General features: G+C 39.0%; 1 protein-coding gene across 1 annotated transcript; it reads left to right on the top strand.

Moving 5' to 3' along the window:
• Positions 1 to 2,862: 2,862 nt before the first annotated feature.
• On the top strand, positions 2,863 to 22,541 carry LOC136264471 (centrosomal protein of 76 kDa-like). Its single transcript, XM_066059221.1, is given in 12 exon segments — positions 2,863 to 3,061; positions 3,589 to 3,751; positions 7,022 to 7,117; positions 20,336 to 20,417; positions 20,420 to 20,462; positions 20,464 to 20,496; positions 20,547 to 20,603; positions 20,605 to 20,659; positions 20,713 to 20,817; positions 20,862 to 20,984; positions 21,747 to 21,967; positions 22,030 to 22,541. Coding segments are annotated over 10 exon segments (879 nt in total). The 5' UTR covers positions 2,863 to 3,061; positions 3,589 to 3,751; positions 7,022 to 7,096; the 3' UTR covers positions 22,169 to 22,541.
• The last annotated feature ends 1,459 nt before the right edge of the window (positions 22,542 to 24,000 follow it).

The raw sequence follows: 24,000 nt of genomic DNA, 5'->3' as shown, positions 1-24,000 counted from the left end.
GTTTTATCAGAATTACAAAAACAACAGCAACCTTATGACCCAGCGAACTACAGACCAACATTCACTTAATTCTTTACTATATGTAAAACTTTATGGTCCACTAGGATTGAACAGTACTGGTCTATTTTACTTGTAATACTATTGAGTATTGCAATAAAATGACCATACAACACTGCAATGTCTGGTATAAGATAATAATAATAATGACCAGATATTGAAATATCTTTTGGACACAGGTTGAGAGCAATGGGCAGCCTCCTCCCCTCCATTTTCACTACCTATGCATATGGTGACCAGATTAGACATTCACATTTTAACTGTGGTCATATGTACAAATGAAAAATAAGCAGACTCTTTTATGTGTTGGTTGAAGAAACAGCTACACCTCAGATCATATTGTATGGTTGCATCAGACACTTACAATTCTCACATTTTTAATTGATTGTCATGATAGTTCATATGTTTGGTGGCTCTTTAGGATGAAGCAGTAAGCAGGAAGACCATGCATGCATCAGAAATTATCAGATGAGAGACTCTTAGGTTTGAGTGACCACAGAAGTTAATTAGTTGCACATGATCCAGCAGATTATGGTGAAACAATGCATTGCAATGTGTTGAAGTAGCAGACAAAATTTCAAAAGATCATACTATACATGGTTATACACAAGAATTGTGTGCGATTTTTTAGTGAATGGGATATGCTATAGTGCATGCCGGTGAGTACATAAAAATAAACAGCTGGCAACTGAAAGAGCTGATATCTGGATTAGCCAAGAATAAAGTACAGCTAACTGCAAGGTATACATGATGCTTCCTTGTGCACATTATGATAATATACTACACACAACCAGACCACTGATATGTGTGTTGTAGGTAGTCTGCTGTGGCAAGGCCAACAAAGAGCTTGTTATAGTTTACTTGGCTGTAGTATGGTCTGGGAACATTACAGCATTATATAAGAAGGTTTACATGATCCAACCCTATATGATACATGTCCTCAGATGATAATCTGTAAGGATCAAGTGTGTAATTGGTGTAAAACTATAAGGCAGCAGCACTGAAGTGACAGGTTTGTTATATATGCCCAGCAGGTAAACTTAACAAAATCCCTAATAGAACAGTCAACCAGGTAGGGAGTAATTCAAGATTACTGTTGGCATGTGTTGATATGTACGACATCCTTAAAGAAAGTTATGACTATATAGCGTTAGTGTACTCATCTTGGTATGTCCTCCATACACAGTGTTAATTTAGAGAATAGGTGAAAATGGTAGACTTTACAACCTTTTTAGTTTTGCAAAATGATTAATGTTTAAATGTAACATTTCTGGACACTAGAAAACTGTCTAACTAACTGATTCTTTTGTTGCAGGTCACTTTAATCTTCTGATCAAACTGATTTGTTACTGTATAGGTCTCCAGTGTGTGTGTGTCCATTATGTGGTTGTTGAGGGAATCATGTGAGACATGCCGTGAGTGAGATGTATCCATACCCTGTAGTGTGAACACTATACTACTACACTTAACTAAAATACTCTAATAAAACAGTCACCTAATATGTTACATATTTAATGTGGTACAGTTACAGAATGGAGAAGACCTCAGCATAAAAATAGTATATTGGATAAAAACATTATTAGCTAAGGATGGATCACTCTTAACTGATTATGTAATTAGCTAAGGAAATATCACAAAGCACTCTAATAGAACAGTCAGTAAATTTATGGTAATATGCAATGTTGATATCTTGTAGCAAATACAACTGGTTTTGTGATGAGAAACTTGCACCAGCTGTAATTTCGTTTTGCCCAAAATTTTGGTGAACATTCTATTGGGGTGTTTATAGAATTGCAGCGAGCTACTTTTAAGTACATAAATAACAGGTCAAGCCACAATACTTGGTGAGAGGTATTGGTATCTCTAGATACCCAAACTGCATGATGAATGGATATAGCTATGCTTTCAGGGTAATGTTTGTATTCTGCCTGAGGACCCAGGTGATATTTAAAGTTTTATTAGAATTAGAATGTGTTCAATGTGTCTCTGAGCACAAAGAAACAAAACTAACAGCTAGTGTAGTTGTCAACTATTAGTTTATGTTCTATAATGCACTGAAGCAGTAATTTAAAGTGGTAAATTAATTTTACAGCTGTCAACCGGCAGCTGCTTTGTAAATTGTGTTTCTACATGCTATCGCTACTGAAACACTAAACACATCGTATTCATTAAGAAATATTTGTTGGCTGTAAGCCATGATTCACACCCTAAAATAATGTCAGGATTGTAATTGCTTATTACTTCTTGGGAATTTTTGTTTACCACTGACTGATTATTAATGATGATGACTCTTTTTAATAGTTCGTAACATATGACTTTGCCAGATAAGGAGTGATATTCATAACATATGAGTCAATAACAGAATCATTACCAGGGGTGGTTGTTTGAGGAGGAGGATCAGCTTGATTGGTAGTAGTTACATTATAGATTGTGGGGAGGATAGCTACTATGTAAAAGAGGCTTAAAATGATCAGTGTGGAAGTTGTCTAGCTCTTCTATGATCTCTGCACTATCCATTTCTTATCATGTACACATTCTCCAAATATCCTTGATGTTGTCCACTACAACTTAACAGTCTGTTTATTTTAGTAGTAACGTCCCAGCAGAGTATCCATCACTGGGCATGTACCTGACCAGGAAGGACGATATAAACACTGGTAACATGCACACATGAATGGAATAATGCTAGGGAAGGTATACAAATACTGGATGGACTACTGGAATGATGCTGTGGCTCCTTGAAACTAATTTTATTTTAGCTATTCATATACACTATACTATATTGTTGATTTATTTTGGCATAATATTATCTACCTACCCAACAACTATGCGCATGCGCATTCGTAGCGTTAGAGTTCACACGAGGGAGAAGTGTTGTACGAGTTGTAGTGCGTACTAGAAGTATTATTCATGGCCGATTCAGGGGCTGAATCGAACGGAGAAGACACTTGACTATCGCCTAGTCTCGGTGCTGCGAACAAAAGTATAGGAGGAGGAGAGGACGGTGAGTAGTCTATTAAAGACGCATCATGGCTGATTCGGACTCTGACGAAGATACCTGGCCCCTATTTGCAGTCCTACAGGGGCGAACAAGAGTAAAGGAGGAGGGGGCAGCAACGAGATACCTAGCGGGAGGGCAGTAGCCTTGGTAGGCGAGACCATTGCAGTACTTTACTCACACTGCACTAGAGCAATGCTAGCTGAAAAGGGCAGAATTGAATGGCTATAAACTGCTGTGTGGCTTAAAATTCTATTCTGTGTGGTGTCATGCTATACAGACGTGCAGCTGGAGATTAATTAAACTTGGTACTTCGCTTCACCTGGCTTTAAAAACACAGATAAGAAATTGATCTTGTAATGTTGACAACTGCATGTTGCCTCCCTACCAGACCACTTCTAACCACTCACTGTACCAATAGACATGCAGATCAAAGTGTCTCACTTTGTGGTAATATAGAATGTATTATTGCCTATCCCATAATTTTATTAGACAGTAAACAGCCTATTCAGCTGTTTTTAATTCTTACACAGGAGCAGCATACAGTAGTTACTGATTAGTGAAGATGATGACATGTGTACTAGTTGAAGCAGGTATGTGTTATATACAAATCAATAGTATAATTTAGTCCCAACTATTTACTGTACTTACAGGTACATCTAGGAAAGATGGAATATTATTGTCACCAAAGAAAAGGTATTGTGATAACATCGTAGCTATCTCAAATGTAATATCATTTGGTGATATAATCTAATCCAAAACAGCCAAGCTGTAAAAAAGGAGTGTGGCCCTCAGAAAGGCTATGATGAAAAAAGATGTGAAATCCAAGGTGGCGGCCAAGAAATGGCTGTGATGGTAGGTTATGGTAAAAATTTTAATAACAACAATTCAGGTGAATTTTGTGCCAAGGCCAAGCGACACCAAAATTCACCTGAATTGTTGTTATTAAAATTTTTACCATTAACCTACCATCACAGCCATTTCTTGGCCGCCACCTTGGATTTCACATCTTTTTTCATCATAGCCTTTCTGAGGGCCGCACTCCTTTTTTACAGCTTGGCTGTTTTGGATTAGATTTCACTTCTTTTTGTATTTGTATACCCCAAAGCCGGCCATAGGCCGGTTTTAGGGCTTTTTAACCTATCTTTTTCTTTCTTTACTACAGGAAGAAGAAAAGATGAAGTAGGGTGATTCCTTTGTAGCTGAATTCTCTACAAGGTGATCCTTCTATCTGATCTCTCTACCGGATGACTTGTTTTGTAGCTGAACTCTCTACAAGGTAACTTCTTCTAGCTGATCTTTCTACAGGGTGATTTGTTTGTAGCTGAATTCTCTACAGGGCGATTTGTTTGCAGCTGAACTCTCTACATGGTAGTTTCTTTGTAGCTGAACTCTCTACAATGTAATTCTTCTAGCTGAACTCTCTACAGGGTGACTTGTTTCTAGCTGATCTCTCTACAGGGTGACTTCTTTCTAGCTGAACTCTCTTACATGGTGGTTTCTTTGTAGCTGAACTCTCTACGAAGTGACTTCTTCTAGCTGATCTCTCTACAGGATGACTTGTTTCTAACTGAACTCTCTACAGGGTGATCTGTTCATAGTGGAACTTTCTACTGGGGGATTTGTTTGCAGCTGAACTCTCTACACGATAGTTTCTTTGTAACTGAACTCTCTACAAGGTTACTTCTTCTAGCTGATCTCTCTACAGGGCAATTTGTTTGTAGCTGAATTCTCTATAGGGTGATTTCTTTACAGCTGAACTCTCTATTAGGTACCTTCTTCTAGCTGATCTGACTACAGGATGACTTGTTTGTAGCTGAACTCCCTACAGAATAACTTGCAATGTAATACAATTCTATAATGGAGTAAATTATAAACGTAGCTGTATGCTCTATTAGGGTGACTGTTCTATTAGAGTATCTCGATCTCGCATATGCTACACGTAGTTGGCTTTGGAATCATAACTCAGTGGTTTGTATTCCGATTCTTCTGTACTACTGCAAGGACTTTTTATGATAATTATTCCAGCTACACACCGATTTACAGCTCACTGCTCTAAGCAGTTTGCCTGGTAGGCGTGAAAACTAATAGTTTTTATATTCATAAAAATCGATTGTGTAATTTTGACACAGGTTGGGTTTTGTGTCATATCTCGATGGCCTTTAACTGGATTCCTTTCAAACCACAAAAAGGCACTCCTACGATAGTTACTCCATCTACATAGCAATTTTCAGCTCATTCCTTCAAGCGGTTACCCTGTGGGCGTGACAGACCTTCTACCTAATTTTACGCAAATAATCGGTCATAACTCCATGAATGTTCATCGGATTCCTACCAAACTTGGTATTGAGATTCGCCTTAATGAGCCCTTTAAGTGTGCCAAATTTCAGCCCATTGGAGCACGCATTCGTGTTTTATGGCGGATTTTGCAAAGTGTGCGAAAAGAAGAAGTAGAAGAAGAAAAAAATGAAGAAAAAAACCCAAACTTTGGCCGCTCATATCTCGGAAATGGCTGGAGCGATTTTCTTCAAATTTGGAATGTGGACTCCCCTACCTAGCCGGCACTTCTGTAGAAAACCGTCGATATCTGCACAATTTTCAAAATGCATTTTATTTGTTCTTTGTTTTCTACAGGGACAGAGGAATGGACTAGCTAAGTTTCAGCTTCCTAAGTTAAGCAGCGTTGGAAATACAGCACTAGACAGCCGGACGAGCAAATAACTCGATATGTACAGAAGCTATCGAGAAATGAATCTACAGGTGCTTACATAAATCATCATAACTTACTGATACAACGACGTACAGAATTGAATCTTGGCTCATTGTGTTCGCCATGAATTTGTGCATCCACCAAGGCATAGTTTTTTCCCCTGGTATGCTTCCGTGTTCGAGAACAAAGGCAAATTAACTGAAAAACAATCGTCAGTAAATTCGTATGTAACTTTGGAATCGTTTCGTGTATGGAGATGAAACAAAGATTTTTGTACTCCCTATGAACAGGCGAACACAATGATGCCCAGGATTTATCCATTGGCAGCTTGATTCGCCCACCAGCGAAGCGACAATAACTTGCGTAATTTGTTTTTCTGAGCTTGCATTTTTTACCCATAGTTTTTAAATGCGTTTTATTACAAAAGTGCTGTTGTGCGTATATCGACGGTTTTTCAAAATTCGGTCACATATATTAAGATAGGATATGGTTGTGAGGTTGATAACAAAGCTAATACTCATGTTCACACTAATAACTGACCTAATGATTTAGAAACGTGTGTGTGTGTGTATATGGCAGTCTCAACAATTGTTTCTATTATTGTGCAATAGCTGAATGTGAACACAGTATACCAAAGGAAGTTGGACACAATATAAGCACTTCTGAAATTTATTACTGTTAATTGCACACTGAATTAATTTCATAGCTCTTATAACCCATTACAAAGGAGTTGTCCGCCACACCATTTGCACTACCAAAACCATGGTAACATCACAGTTCTCCACCAAATTTGCCATTTGCAGCACCATAACTGACAACAACTGTTGTGCTCGCCCAGTTTTAGAACTCAAAATGGAGTCCAAAAGGCCATCACCATGGTAAATAAGGACCCTTGTATGGCTTTGCATGACATCAGAGAGTGCTTACTGTTCTAAATGAAAAAGGTCTACACTTGACGAGGAGTAAGTGATAGAAGAAATGTTTAGCAGTATCCACACCACATTACCTTGTGCTTCTTAAGATGAACGACATATTCTTATTGCAAGGCGAGTATGTGAGTTTCTGATTCTCTGTTTGATTCTCTGTGAGGCCAAGTTAACGGTGTCCGCTTTTCTTTTTCAATACCCTGAGAGGCTTTGTTAGCATGCACATTGCTTTATTAGACAATTATTATGCTATAATACATGTAATAAGATGTCCCTATTGTATTACACATCAATTCCACCTTCAAATGCTTACACACATGATCCCTGTAGATTTCAAGAGCGATTTACTTGCCTGGAGTAGTGGAGTTGAATGGGGTAGATCAGCTGAATAGACTAATCTCTTCAATGGTATTTGTGACAACTTTGGTGAGCACTTGGTTAAACTTTCAATACAAAATGTATGTGCTCGTGTGTGCATGTCCAACCTTCTCTGGCAGTATACTGAAGCATGACATTGTCAAGTGTAAAATGGTGTAAAAAATTTATGCACAGACCATCAATTTATTGATTATGCAAGGTCTCATTTTTACATGGAAGCCACAAAATGTATTTTCTCAGACTGTATTTAATAGTTATACCACGGCTGCAAGGGATTTGCTGATATATACTACACCCACAGCATGGCATAAGTGATATATATCACTTGGGGTGCACTCACCTAATAGGTGAAAGAACTAACGGGAATTCGTACCATTTGTTTTATACAGTAGCATATGAAGATCAATCTTGGTTTTAATAGATAGTGTGGGCTGATAGCCATCAGAACGTTATCCATATGTTAAAATTAAGTTAACTACTTAGAACTGTAAGTTACTAACCTATTTCAAGGTAGCAGTAGTAGCTTTGCTGTTCCATGGTCTGCTGATACACGGTGGGTAAAATACACATCCACGATTGCCCAAACAATTATTTTGTGCCTTCATTATCCTTTACTAACAACCAACTAGTCTATCTTAGCAAATATACTCAGCTTAGCAACCACTCCTACAAGAATGAGTCCCACAATACAAAGCTCTATGTTACTCAATATAATGAGTCAAAGTGCATCGTTTCTTTGAACTGGCTGGGTACCAAAGTCATTGGCAAACCGCTTTCCTATGATATTGCCCGGGCAATATGCAAGCTAAACCCCGAGCGCAGTACCTTTGAACGCCCATGCTAAAGTGGTATATACTCTTATACACAATAAGTACTCTATCACATTGTTCTACAAAGTAAGAAATGTTTGTAACTAGGTGCTGCATTGCTCCATTGTAGAGAAATAAGACGGAGAAGGCTGTAATTTATGCATTGTGTATCCTTGCAATCTATCTCACAGAATTTTATTTGGTAGTGTAGATGGTGTTAGGTTGTTTAGATACAAACTCCTGTAGAATTTGTGCTATACAGGAATTTGTACTACTAAAACAAAAGTTAAGTGGGTGGGTGGGTGAAAACAGGTGCTTAATGGGAATTGTATGGGTTCACTTTATTACTTCAACTCCACCTTAAAGCATATGAGACACAGTTGTATGAGGTTAACACCTACACAACAACCTGTTCTTGTATCACAACCTGGTGAATGGTCAGACATTGTACAACTGGAAAAATGTATCAGGCTATATCTCACCTGGCTAACTAGTGATATACAAGCATGGATCCTACCATTCCTGTTGTACTTGCTGTAAAAGTGTGTATAATTACAGTTATGTAATGATTTCACTGGCAGTGAAATAATGTGGAATTGAACAGCTTTGATACCAACACACTGCTCCTTTTAAGTGTAAGTGTTGTGATATTTGTAAAACATGTTGTAGTTGTGAATTATGTAAATTATAGAAATAAATCATTTTGTAATGTGTGTTGTTTATCTGTTGAATAGTCTGTAATTGTCACTACATTACATGTGTTATACAGAATTATTGTGTTGTTAGCTACAGCTGGTAATTTTTCACTTTCTTAGAGATCCAAGCTCTCAGTTTCTTAAGTTGTAATACATACTTAATGCAATGATAACATCTTGGATCACAATTTTGGTCTGTAAATACTTGTTGTTCATCCAGTTGCTTAACCATCAAGTCTAGTTCTTTTGGTAAATGAAAGTTTATTGATATATCATGCTCAACAATTTCATATACATGGTGAACAGTACCAATTGATTTAGCCACACGATCAATGGCATTGTCAGGGTTCTCTGTATGAATATGTCCTTCAAATGGCGATTTGGTGCAAGTTGTATGATATGTTACTGCCTTTTGTGTTAACAACTCTGGACCATTTAAGTTGCTGTGCTTGTCACTCAGTAAACAAACAATGTTACAATAAGAAGAGGTTAATAGTTTAGTTATGACACTTGCCAGCTTTGCATACAAGCAGAGAAAACTTGTAATAATTGAAAGTTTTGTTGCCATCCTCCTCTTTTATGGCATCATTGACACAGTAAGCCAAGGTTCAGAACCTGGAGAGCATAACAGCATACCTTATCCCGACTGCTGTCTTAAATGTCTGTATCAAAGCTTACAAATCTAGTGACAGTCTCCCTTGCTAAAGCTATTACATCTGTGTAGCAATCATAATCTTCAGTCATTATTTGTTTTGCTGCAGATATGACATGTGCATATAAACCATTGCTAGGAAATCTTCACAGCCCTTCATGTTCTTGGTTGGGTCAAGATTAGCAGTGCAATGAATAAGCTGCTTTAACTGTGGTAGTGATCCTTTCAGGGTAGCTACACCTGGATACTTCACTGAAATACAATAAAAAATTATTATGCATCGTAAAATATTAATGAACACAGAAATTAGACATCACTTGAGTACATAATTTACTAGTGGTGGTCTAACTGTCATCGTACAAGTCCAGGAAGTAGTTGTCTGGGCTCATGGTGTATTAAAGTTTTGATGCTACTTATAGGCCAGAGTCTGTACCGACTAGGAAGTTCTCTTGGGGATGAACTTGCCAACCAAACTGGCCCTAGAAAGCCAGTATTTTCATCCCTTGGTTACCCACTCCAGCATAGAGGGCTAAGTGGCCTTCCCACCCAAGAAAAACAGTTACACTTAGCCAGGCATCTGACATCTTATTATCTTGGACACCCAATAATTTGATGAATATGCATACAGTGGCCAATAAAGATATTACAACACAGCAAGTGTGAGTACAGCTAAATTAGGTTCATATGCTGCAACTTATCATTGTAGTGGAAACCACAGCCAGGTCTCTTGGCTTCAACCTTATATATAATAAATAGGAAGAACTTTTCCACCGACCCAGAGTCTGAATGGTTGAGTCTGGTAAACCAGCAGAAGCAGTTGTGGTAGCAGCTCTAATGTGGAAACTGACCTGCATAATTATTAGCTGGAAGATTAGCCCTAGTCAGGGCTGCCTGGACATTGTCCACAAACTTGTTCTTGGTTAGTGGTGAACCTGACTGCCACTGGAACAATGGTCCTGGGGAAGATCCTCACATCTGCAAGTATTGAAGAAAAGCTGACACTGACAGAGGTCAGAACCCATCTGCCCCAATATGATCCTGGCTCCCTTCTGAACTGCTTAGTGGTTAGTGAGATCATGGAAGGTATTGGCACTGTGTCAACTGCTAAGTCACTCATTGAAAGATATGGGACTCAGGATTGTAGCTGTCTTCAGAAGGCACTGTGATCCCCCCAGACTGACAGAAACCAAAAGAAAGCAGTAGTACAAGGCATTAGGATGGTTGTGACAGGTTAAGCCATGTTGACCTCAGTTGTCTTAGAATAGAGAGTGTTATGGGCAAATGACTGTGTGATACTCTCCCTCTCCTGGCTTGATTTATTTGGACACCTTTCAAAACCTGACGAAGGCAAGGTAGTTGATGAAAAACGTAGGCAGGGGGGGTTCTGATGGTTCGGGCAAACCCCCCCCCCCCCCCTTTCAGAGGCAGAATTTAAAAAAAATTTAAATCACACCAAATCTTACAGCCCTGGAGCTTTCTGGTAGCTACTTGCCCACTGGCGCTCCTCTGTACTATTGAGGGTCACATCACGTTAATGCTAAACCATTGCAAATCATATCTATTGCATCACGTGATCAATTACGCACGTGATGCATGGTTGAAATGGCACGAGTGAAATGGCAAAGGACTGTTCAATGGTTGGTCGAGACATATTACAAGGCAGCAGCTGCTAAACTTTAGTGGTCATGTTATACATGTGTCAGGTTAACACAAACTATGAATTGTTGATGTATATTTACCTGATGAATGGTTTGTTTATTTGTTGCATGTTGTGGGCACTTGATGTCTTGAACATATTGGAGTACAAGCCAAGTCTGAAGTTATTGACCATCAACAGGAGGACCAGCTGAGAATAATATATAGTTGGAAAGAAGTATTGCCAGCTAAGGGACTCGAGTGTGGAGGGTTTCTGTGTGCTAGGAAATTGAAGTTGGCTGTCAGTATGCTGTCTGGAAGAGAAGATTGGTTTTACAATAGCTTTATAGTTTCTATAAGCTGCATAAACAGCAGTGTGTAGGGTTTAGCTAGTTAGATACATAAATAGCACCTTTTGATGTTACTGCCTAAGGGCACGTTTTGTGTATGTATCATTTTCGTTCAAACATGGTCTAGGGGAAGTACCCAGGCCTTCCCCTTAAGACATTCCACTTTAAATCAGAACCCCCTTCGAAAAATTCTTGGCTACACCCCTGTTGATCCATTAATAGGCTGGAGAAGCCATGGGAGATTTGTAGCTGACAGACCCCAGACAGGTATACACGGATTGAAGAGTGAGCTATGCCTTCTTGATCCAGGCATGGTATAAAGTAGCACAGGATATCTTCCAACAATGGAAGAGGGGAGACATTAAAACTTTCACAGAAAGCAAAATAATGTGACTGGCTAGCCTTGTATGTATTGTGAAAAGAAGCAGCTAGAGCTGTTGTAAAATATCCCTGAACTGCTGTGTCCAGACAGTGGATGTCTAGGTGATGTTGCACATTAGGAGATCTACCAGTGACTGAGGTATTCTGGAAGGCGTGAGGAACCTGTGATTTGAAGAGAAAAATATGATTTCTAGATAAGGCATCTGCAATTATATTGTAACTCTCTGATATATGGATAGCAGTGAACCAAAAATCAAAGCAGGATACCAAGAAAACTAAGACATAAGGTGAGGGTCACTGCTATAGGTGCTCTGAAGTACATGAAGGTTGCCCACACGAAACTGCACCACTTGGCCCTGCCACTGGCTCCCATAAAGAGCTGCAGCAATAACCACTGGGATAAGCTTCTTTATGGCTATAGAAAACACTCTGGCAATCATGGACCATTCCATACTAAACTAGTGAGGGTTGCAGAAGGCACAACACCCCCATGAACCTGATGCATCAGAGACTACGAATTTGTTAGGAATAACAGAGGCTGAATTTCCAATTAGTGAGAGACCATTCCAGTGTCCCACAAAGGTGTACCACCAAGTGATCTGCAACGCTATGGTGTACTCGATTGTATGGAGCCGTGTCCACTGATTGGAGGGCATAGAGTCTCTGAAGGAATGCTCTGCCTGGGCGAACCACTCAATGGCTAAGTGCATGTGGAGAGCGTGAGATACAACATATTATCCGTGTGTACACTATATTAAAAGCATACGGAACTTATAAGGTGGTGGAGTGGACAAAGTTGACCTACCCAGAAAAGATCATCTGGCTATTGAATTCCAGCTACAGCTTGTGCAATCTCCCTTCAGTAAAGGTGGGGTGGTACCACTACAGACGGAGCTACCACTACTTCAGTTGGTGCTGTTGGGGCCTCAACTACAATTGGTAGTAGGTTATCCTCCATACTCTTACTCTTCACTTGGAGAGACAGATTGAAATAAAATTTGCTTTAAATTATATAATCAGTTTGCCTATCCTAAGTTGGTGTTGCACTCTGTTAAATAAATGATATCAAATGAGAACTGCAATGCTTACTTCAAATAACACTTTTTACATGCCAATCCTCAATCACTGGTAACAATCTAAAAAGTCATTTTCCACTAGAGCCATGGTCTTGAGCTTAAACAGCTACGTGTACTTGCAGTAGTCAGCTGATCTCTCCCTAGTAGAATTTAGTGGAAAACTTTGCTATCAAGTATCATGGAATCTCCCGTGGGGAATACTAAATTCTGTGTGGCCTTTTCTGTAGGTACATAATTGTGAAGCTCCGAACACATTTCATCCACTTTGTTTTCACACTTCTTGATTACACCAACTGGTACCTACAGTGATAGTGAATACATCAGTTTCAGCAAATGAAAAGGTAATCTATACACTTTGTTCATGCAATAAATTTTACCACTGTAAGATGTTTTGACATTTCACTTGCATGTGAGAAAGGCTCATGTGACCACCAATTGTATTCATGTGGGAGCTTATTTTCTGTCTAATTCATTGCATTCAACCGACAGAAGGTCTGTCAAGTTGGTCAGCTCCATCACTAATGGTAGCTTCATTATTGGCACCAGCTAGACTGAATGATGACATACTGTTTCCAGTGTCAAGGGAGGTGGATGTATTGGATGATAACTGCTGCATTACGTCATTGTTGGTATCATGACAAGGTGCAGGTGGTGCTGTTATTGAGCCAGTATCACTGTCAGTGTTGGATGAACAAGAGTCAGAGAACAAGAGTGAACAATGGTCTGAGGAGCCATAATCTTCTCTGGACAAAAATGATAAAAAGTCATCCAGTTCAGACTGTCTTCAGAGCTATCATTGTCACAAGTGCTATCCTCATCTACTACTCATCTGAAAGATTTTCTACAACTGTCTTAGTAAATGATGTATGGCTTCTACTGAGTTCTATGGGCCAAGTTCACAGCTGTTTCATCTCAGGATTTGGTCATGTAATATACCTTATCTCCAGAATTGCTGTAAACAGTTATCTACAAGCAGTACAATGTATTACATTCAACATGCACTATATAATGGTGTGTCTTACTGATGCTATTGGTCTTGTTGCTGCTGCTTTTGGTCTTGTTGCTCTTCAGCTGGTGTCTACGCAAGTCAGCACTGTGACAATTCATTTGTTGAGCACCATCTGTATCATTAACACACCTCACTATATTGGCCATCTCTTTCTTTTGTCCAATCAATTATTGTTGAAATTTGTAATTTCTTAGCTCTTTCAATACAACTGTAGCAGAGAAGCCTTGTTATGCATTAAATAGAAATGAGATGTAGTTTCCCATCCTCTGCCTGCATCATGTCTGAGAGTACTCACTTCAAATGGTCACTATTACCACATTATATATTGCCATTATCATAGGAAAAATTTAGTGTTGCAATATAGTGTAAATGTTCTGTTATGTTCTGAAGCTTTATATGAATGTAACTTGCTCCAGCACTTGTCTGTCCTCCCATTTCTTCTAACACCTCCTTCTTCACCTGCGGGTGAACAACATTGTTATAGCTGGCTCAAACACATGTACACAATACTATATCTGTTCACCTCTAGTTAAGCCTTTTGCTGTTGGTGTAGCTCCATGCCACCACAGCCTCAAACCTTGCAGATAGTAACATATTATATGTGAAGACAAACACATGTAACATGACAATCCAGTAACTTCAAAATCTTAGGAGAACTAAAATCTCAACAGCAGTTAATGAGTATGGTGGATCTTCTTTGATTTGTACAGTATCTGGCACTTGCAGAAACCATGTTCTGGCTCTGACAGTACTCTGAGTCCCTGGGCATTAAGTGACACTTTCTTTGCTAACACAAAAATGGGCAAAAATTTAGAACCGCAGTCGGTGATTGCAAACATCAGAGACAGGTGACAAAAGATTGGCTATAGACAATAATAATAATAATAATAATTATCATGTTTTCATGAATTTTTACTGCCAAAATTGTTTCATGCACTATCAAAAAGTCAGTTAATAAACACTTTAAAATAAAACTAGTGTACAATAAGTAACATCATGTGATGCTGGAAGAGTGTTATTAAGTTAGGTGATAACACAGTGAAGCACCTCTAGCAGCCGGCAGTGTTTTTCCCAATCATATATTCCTTCTCTCCCTCCTTGCTGCTCTCCATGAAATAATGGCTCCTGTCACACCCTGGCAAAAGTAAAGCTCATCGTTATATTGCTTCTCTTTCAACTGTACTATTGCTTGTTTGAACCAGATTAGTTGCATGTCTTGTCCATTTGCTGCTTTGGATATGACCACTGAAGGGAGTAGGTTAAGTGGGTGGTTGCCTAGACGTTCCAAGGATGTCCATTCCAACTGCTAATATATCTGCTCCTGAATCAGGTAAGACAGGTATTTCCTTTGTTCCAGTGTGAATAACTATGCACACTGTTATTAGTGGAACTGGTTCTGTTACCTGCTGTGTCAGAGGAAACAACTGGACTGGATTGTGTGTATGAACTTGGATTGCAACATTAGCTGTTGTGTGAGTATGCTTTGACACACTTGCAAAATGACCCACTTGTGTGCATGTCTGATTACATGTAGGACACTGCTGTTGACCTCCTTTATGCCAGTGTCCCCCACATCCAGTGCAACTTGGTTTTGCCTTGGCATGCTGATGCGATGTTCATACTGCAGCTAGTGTGCTTGGGTCTTCATGTGCTAAGTCCAAATGGTACTTCCTTTCTGCTTCACAGCTTCTATTGTGCATAATGGTAGCTTCCAGCATAAGGTCTTTTTCCTTGAGCAGATCTTCTATCGTCTCTGGGTCTCTTAAGCCCTCAATGATTTGGTCTCTAAAACATTTCTTTGTGCACGAGTTGGAGCAAAATTTACACATCTTAATTAGGGCTATCATTGTTTATAATGAACAGCAATTCTCTTACATTTATACTCACAATCACATGATGGAATTCTCTATGTGTCTATCGTTACAGCACGATACCATCCAGGTCAGGCCAGACCAGTTATGTACCCGGTATTAAAAAATTGTAGGATATTTCTCCCTCCTGTTGCTTAAGACATCTGAAATTGCATTGTTCAACTGTCTCGTTCACATGACCATCTATATACACTCGCATTGCAATAATAATGCTTCCTGGTTCTTTCATTTGAGCCTCAGTGAGGTCAACACAATAGATAACGTCTCTCTTGATAAACATAACATTAATGCTTTCATCTGTTTGGCGGGTTCTTCCTTTGGTGGCCCTGATAAGTTGCTGTAAGATTCCCACTGTATGCACCACACCATAAATTCTGTTCCTCGATCAACTTGAAAATCTAACTTTGGGAAATCTCTCTGTCTGAAAGTGTAGTGTGACTCCGACATTTCCTATAACAGAAGGATATGCAGCAACAACTGAACAAACCAACATTGGGACACCTGTGCACTACATAGGTGCTAGCAGGCAAAACCTTCCAGCCCCAGTATATATTACTTTGTACTTAAACAATTTCCTGAAAAATGATGGGAGAATATTGGCTGTTTGTGAGTCCCTTTGATTGGACAAAATTAATTTCATGATCTCTTCAGGATCTTGTTGACCTAAATTGCAAAGCGTGCAATAATAGTTTTGATGTTTGATTGTCATCATAGCTGCTCTTCATAAACAAGAGCACATGTACACACATAACAGCCAAATACACACATAACAGCCAATACACACATACACACATATTAAACACTGTCACATTGTAACAAAGCAAAATAGCAACAAATGTACATGTAACAATATTAATATAATTATGTTGTAAGGTGTGTGTTAGATGGAAATGTATGTAGAGATAGTGTACTTTAATAAAGTATAGTTAGTGTATTGTCATGTGGGCAGAATACTTTGAGTAGATTACAGTGGAGGTCCCACCGAGATCTGAGAGGTCGTATGTGACTGATGTCACAAAATTCAAAATAACTGATTATGATGTAATCTTTGTGAATGGAAGTGGATAAAAGAATGGAAGGAGGCGACTATGTCAAAGGGAGGCCGCCAGAAGGATATATGATTTCTTTTAACACCAGTCAAAAGACTTTGTTGATGTTGCATGAGATAGGCGAGGGCTTGGGTGTGCCTTCATATCATCTATGTGTTCGGAACCAAGATTGATGATAAAGGAAGAACTGGCAGAAATGGGATACAAACCGTCAAATGTCCAGGTGATATTGTCTGATGAAACAAGTGGACTTTTGTATCTCGTGAATGATGGTATATATTATTAAACAACTTGAAAGCGTGGCCCCGCTTGTGATTAAGGAGTGGAGTCACTCAGTGAGAAATTGAACCTTGATGGAAAAAAAAAACAGTTGCAGTACAATTTCTGTCACATGACTCAGTGCTCTAAGGAAACTGTATCAGAATTCATCAGTAGACTTGAGAGGACGTTTTGGAGGGTCTATGACCATGAGAATATGATCACAGAAACATGAAATACTCTGCCTGTAGTCTAATGAACTCTCCAGCAGTGTCTGGTGCTATTGACTCTACTCAACTGCGTGTTGCTACTAGGATGGCAAGCAAGGAGACATAATTATCAGCAGGATACCAGCTTTTAGCTGCCAGGAAATTCAGTTACAGGACCACTACAAACAAAGAGGTGTGAGATCCTTTACATCAAGCCATGGTCGAGTTTAGGGTTGCAATCTAAATGCTGGACTTGCAACCAGAGTGGTCACTTAATTAGCAAGAGAGTGCCCAGCAATTTAGCAGGGTACTACTGTTATTCTTGGTGCTAAGGCAATGCAAAGTAGCAAAATGGAAGACCCACTGTTACCAGATCCTAGAACAGATGATGGAGTAAAGTCTGTGAGGATTGGGTATACAGGGAGCCAATCCCAGAAAGTAAAAGGGATATCTTGGAGGAGTTTCCTTATTTGGAGTCACTGATAGTGGAGCAGATATCACTATAGTGAGAAGCTCTACATTTAGAAAGGTGGCTTCTGCGGCAAAGTAGAAGACTGAGATAGGATTTTAAGGTCCCAGACAAGGTGCCAAGAAGCTATCACCAACATGCCATTCCACGTTGATGGTAACATTGTTACATCACTCCCCTCCTCTACTAGTTCCCAAACTTTGATCTGTCTGATCTGGTTACTCTTAGCACTCTATAGCCACTGAATTCTTATTAGGCCCACCTGTCTGCACCACTGATAGCATAGTAAGTGATATACCAAGTTAATTGCCTGTACACTCCTTCTGACAGTAATAGTTGTTCTGGGGCATCCATCTTTATGTAAACAGGGGTACTCATTGTCTTTCCATCAAACTCAATATTGATGTCAATCATGTTATAAGGTGTGCATTAGATGGAAATGTATGTACAGATAGTGTGATTTTAATAAAGTTTAGATAGTATATTGTCATGTGGTCAGTGTAGCTAACATGTACAACAGGCTATACAGCCTTTCTTACAGGTGTGCATGAAACAGCTTGCTCACATGGACAAATATACAAACACATTTTTGGAAAACAAACCACTACCCATAACAGGGTGCTTCATTTTGAATTTCACAGTCTGGTGAAACAAGTTACTAAAAATGTAGTGAATACATTCCCCAATGGCCCCACTGATGTCAAACAACTGAAAATGCCTCGAAACACTTTAGCTGTAACCGTGCACAACATTTAAACTGACACATCTCTTCCATGTCCTTCATCACTTTCACAAACTGCTTGTATAATGGTGGATCAACTAACCAGCCAAAAAACTTGACATACAGTTCATGATCAAACTGTTCATTATGTTCACTAGTAAGTCTACAAGTGTATCACATGATGGAGTAAAAGCAACAAATAGTATCACATGACTACTGATGTGTTTATTTATTACTACATTAAACCATAGATATGATATACACCATGACCAACAGTCATGTACCTCAACTACTAAATTTTTAAAAATAAACATTCCATCATGTAGTCCAAGAAGCAGCTACCGTATCATAAATAGTTTCTCTAGTTACCTGTTGGAGGCTCTGTGCAGGGCCGTAGGAGGGAAAATTGAGTTGGCCAGGCCATTGCATATGTTGAAATTGCTACTATACATGGTGCTGCCAATGAGACAGGGGTTGCTGTACAGTGTGCAAAGCACACGCTGCGAAGTGCAAAGCACAAACATTCTAAGGGGGGGTCTGAGGGTATGCCCCCACAGGAAAGTTTTGAAAATTTGACACTCAGATTTGCAATTTTAGTCAGTGATATTTCACTGGTAGCTAGCTAATTAAATATGCTCAAGCCTATCTGTTGCTCCTTAGACTTTCTATACTATGTAGCTAGATAAAATGGTATATAACTAGATAGCTAATTGTAGACCTGACAGACAGGAGACACAGCATGAAACTTGCATTATGGCTCAGTACAGTTAGTTATAGCAAGAAGTTCAAGAGGGTTTGGGGTAGGAGCTGCAGAATTTTTGCAATTTAAAGGCTTGAAAATGCCTTACAATTATGCTAAATTTTAAAGTATAACTAGCTAGCAACTTGCAACTTTTCCCAAAATTGAATTTAATTTCTCAGCTAGGGACTAAACCCATTCATGAAGGCAGCTAGATGTATACAGTTAATTCACACAGTTACAATAAAGAGACTACACAAAATGCAGTGTACTATACTGGTTTGTCTGGAATGAAGTGAACGGATCATCACGTAAATAAAATTGTACTGGTGGACAATCACTATTTGAAAATGGTATGATGTGTGGTGAGACTGAGAGTTTGCTCAGTATCTCGACAGGATGAGTGGGTAGTTGAAGAGGAGTGACTTCTACTTAAAATCTCTTCCAGATGGTCACCATGTAATGTATGGGTGTACAACTTCCTGCCGTGGAATGAGGGTGACAAGCCAATTTATTATATTTTATGAAGATTGAATTGTAATGCAAGTGTGCTGGTTTAGAATCAAAGAAGGCACTTGCCGTACACATGATAAATGTCAACTGTCAGCACATGTGATATGTAGAACCCACAATCTAAGATTTAAGACTAGGTACTGTGCAGTCAGCTCAGCTGGTTTGCCCAGGGGGTGAAAACCCCAAATGGTACAATCAAATACACACACACACACACACACACACACACACACACACACACACACACACACACACACACACACACACACACACACACACACACACACACACACACACACACACACAAACTAATTACAGTAGTGAAGGTTACGTGCATAAATAAATTCATCCAAGTTTCACTGATTCTATTATATTAATTGGCAACTGATTCCAGTCTTTAACAGTTCTAGGATAAAAACTATATTTATAGGTGTTGAGGGTTGCTTGTGGCAGAATAAAATGATTGGGGTGATGTTAATGTGAGGGTATGGAGATTGGTAGTGTATTATTAGTTAGAGTTAAAGCACAACCGCATGTGTGTATGGAAAATACAGTACGAGGGAGTGTGTTGAGAGGCTAATAGCACGAGAGAAGCCGAGTGCTGTATTTGCCTCAAGACACCCCCCGAGTACTGTATTTTTCGTACACACAAGCATAGGCGGTGCTTTAAGTGTTATATTGTATTTCCTGGTCGTCTGGAAAGGAGCAATTTTCATGATCCCCTTGACAAGCTTGAGGTGTTACTTGCAGCAGTGAATATACTCCAGTTAGAGACTCTCCCCCATACAAATATTATGATCTTGGTGTTGCTAACATTATTCACTTCACAGGATTGTGAGGACCATGCATTACTACTCTGCTCACTCCTGTTGGGGTTTGGCTTGAATGCATACGCCTGTGTGGGCTGCAAGGCAGTGGCGTGGCTCACACGTGGGTGATGATAATAGCTCCAGATGGCTGTCACCTTCTGGGAAAGTCTTACAGCAGAAAGGTTACATTGTATTTCTGTACTTTAATCAAAAATCAAAACATGTTAAACAGGTTTCCTCACAAACCTGTTGATCCAGATCACCCAGCTGGGGTCCCAGTACCTCAACTAGTACCGCACCATTGGTTGTATCTTCAACCATCAGTCATTCTATGCTAACTGTCAGGTAATAGTCACCTAGCCTGTATACTGTATGTATTACCACTATGGACATGTTAGGTATCAGATTCTCTGCTGGTGTGCCAGATTGATCTCACTAACCAGTCACTATGGAAAGCTATGAGTGAGGAAGCCATTAAGTCCATCAGCCACACCCACAGACTGGTAAGCCCCACCCCTAGTAAGAGCTGTTAGTATGGAACCTATAGCCTACAGTAGCAGCAGTAACCTGGTGTAGTATTCCTCCACTGTGTGCTGGTACCATTGATCTAGTATTGTGTAGTGATGAAGTGGAGATTGAACTGAGGAGTGTGACCAGTCAGTATAGAATGGTAATGTGTGTAACTGTGTGTGTTGTGTTTTTGCTTACTTCATGGTGGCATGATTTTTTGCATCTTTGTCTTGTGTTCACCAAAATCAACTAGAAACGTAACTAGCCAGCCATGAATGTTTTTGACTGTCATCACATTGTACTTTTTAGGCTGACAGGTTGAGCTACAGTTACATTTCATAGACTGGGGTCTAACCCTTGTGTGGCCACTGACTATGATTATTACCGTATAGTGGGAAATTTTTGAGGGATGAAACTTTAGCGAAACTGTGTAAAATCTGATTTTCACATTTTTTATTTCACAAAAGACTAGAAAACAGATTTTGGTAAGGTAATAGCTATATGTATAAACCTCAAACATCTCATGATTATATTTTCATGATGCCATGATTACTTGCAAAATTCACAAAATTTTTGTCCCTCAAAACTTTCCAGTTATACGGTATGTTGTTGGTATTACATACATACATACATACATACATACATACATACATACATACATACATACATACATACATACATACATACATACATACATACATACATACATACATACATACATACATACATACATACATACATACATACATACATACATACATACATACATACATACATACATACATACATACATACATACATACATACATACATACATACATACACATCCTTTAAAAATACATTGCTCATAATTTGTGTACATGTATATGATTACATAACTGTGAGATTCAATCTATGTTGATTGATGTTGTTATGGTAACAGGACAGTGGCCTGTCCACACATTGGGATGGTGAGATGTGTTACTTGTTGATGTCTGCTCTTGCTGCTTATGAGCTTGACCGATGTGTTGGTATGACATCAGCTGGTAATGAAGAGTTTCAACAGGCTATACGGTGGGCGGTGCCTCATGGACACACCTTCAAAGGCTTCCCCATCCAGTTCATACACAGAAATGTCCACAAGATGTTTGCTACTTGTCTGAAGTGAGTGTGTGTGTCCTAACATGTTTAGTTATCATATGGGTCAAGTTGATGTGTTACTGTAGGTCTCCAGTGTGTGCAGACATTATTGGTTGTCGAGGGGATCATGTAAGACATGCTGTGAGGGTTAAGGTGTATCCATACCCTGAGGATGTGTGTGCAGTTTGGGTTATGTTTGCTGTCAAGTATTGCAGTGTAGTGTGAGCTACTACACTAAAATACTCTAAAATAACAATGTCATAAACATGTTAAATTTGTAACATTTGAGATAGAACTGTGTTTCTATATTACCTCTAGTACGAGTGTTCAACATCAAATTATTTACCTTTAGGTCACTAAATTACAGTGTGTACTTGAAATACTCTAGAAGTCAGTAATCATACAGTACTATACATTTTAATGTACAGTCAGTCAATCACATCTTGTAGTAAAATTCTAATAGGTGTTATGTTTTATCAATAGTTGTGGATGATAGTCTGAGAAATCTTCATGTGTAACTACAACTAGTTGTAACTTCCTGTGGCTACTATGATCAAGTTGATAGTGAATGTTCTATTAGGGTATTTAGGAATTCCATCACAACATAATGTTACTACAGTGAAACCTCAGTTATCCGGATTCTCAGTTAACGGAACTAAGCAAATTACTGGTCTATTGGAGTAGTGACTGTTCTATTAGGGTAGTTGAATAATATACCAGTGTTCATTATGGGCTATTTATATACACAGTTTCAGAGATATGGATTTTTTCAGTGGTTCATATAACTGAGGTTCCACTGTACTTAATATGATATGAGATATTACTACAACTGGTTAGTCAGTGGTTACACCTCTCAGTGTATCTAGCATGATGTAGTGTTATTGTCCCTAACTAAAACTATACTAAACATTTATTAGAGTTTTTACATCATGGTTACCATACCTCTGAGCATGAAGAAATAAAATGTTCTATCAGGTAACAAACAGTAACTATTAATATTCTATTTAGTGGTAATTTAAAGTGGTAAATGTTATTGCCATCAACTGGCAGCTGGTTTGTCAGTTGCTAGGAAATTTTGTAAAAGTTGCAGCTCTAGAATAGTTAGTGTACGTAGAGCAGTGCTGAGTGTAGGTAGTTAGGTATTACCGTAGATTCCCTAAAATTTCGGCATCTCTAAATATTCGGCACTCCGAACGCAATGTGCTCTAAATTTTGGCAAGCGCAGAATAGTTTCTAATTATAAGCGCGCTAATTTTTTGGCACTTGGAGTACTAGTTGACGAAGGTCTCTTGAGTACTGAGGATTCCCTGTGACCTCACACGATATGCTACCTCGATGCTGGATGAAGTACCAAGTGTGAGATTGTTCAGGGAACGTACTCAACGATATCATCGTGAGACATCACGGCTACCGCAAAACGATCTTCGTTTCTGTTCACAGCTCTCCTGGCCCCACATCTCCTTTTAACATGATACCCCCACAGATAACGCTTTGTTAAGCCATGGAACACTTTATGCAGCATCTGATAGCGAGATTTATCACGAGATAGTTTAATAATATTATTGATTGTGGTTTCTATTTTTTATTACTTGTTGAAATCCTTAATATTACGTTTGGGTGATTGCATTCAAAAGCGATGTAGTATTGACATTGACCATCCCTCCTGGATAATGTAGGCAATCATAGTATATAGCGCTGCGGCCAAGTGAGTGTTGTGGTATCGTCAGCTCAGCCTCAAGGCGTTCCTGTTGGTTCCTGTAGAAAGAAATTCATAAAGTAAGCAGTAAACGGATCGCAAATAACATAGCCATTAATAGCAATTCCGGGAGAATTTTAAAATTAATGGAAATAATTTTTATTTAGCATAGCCTCGAGTAGTACTCCCTGAGGATCTCATAAACACTTAGATTTTAAAAATCCATTATAGGATGGTAGAGTTATAAGCAATTTTGTCCTTTAAAATAGGCAAAATTTTCTCCATATTTTTCCATTGCAAAAAGGCCCAAAAATGGCACAATTGAACAAATGCTTATAACCGAGCTTTGCAATAACATTTT

The sequence above is a fragment of the Dysidea avara genome, chromosome 8 (assembly GCF_963678975.1).
Source record: "Dysidea avara chromosome 8, odDysAvar1.4, whole genome shotgun sequence".
Taxonomy (NCBI): Eukaryota; Metazoa; Porifera; class Demospongiae; order Dictyoceratida; family Dysideidae; genus Dysidea; species Dysidea avara.
Note: the sequence above shows the minus strand (reverse complement) of the source record. Positions and strands in the feature narration are given on the sequence as shown.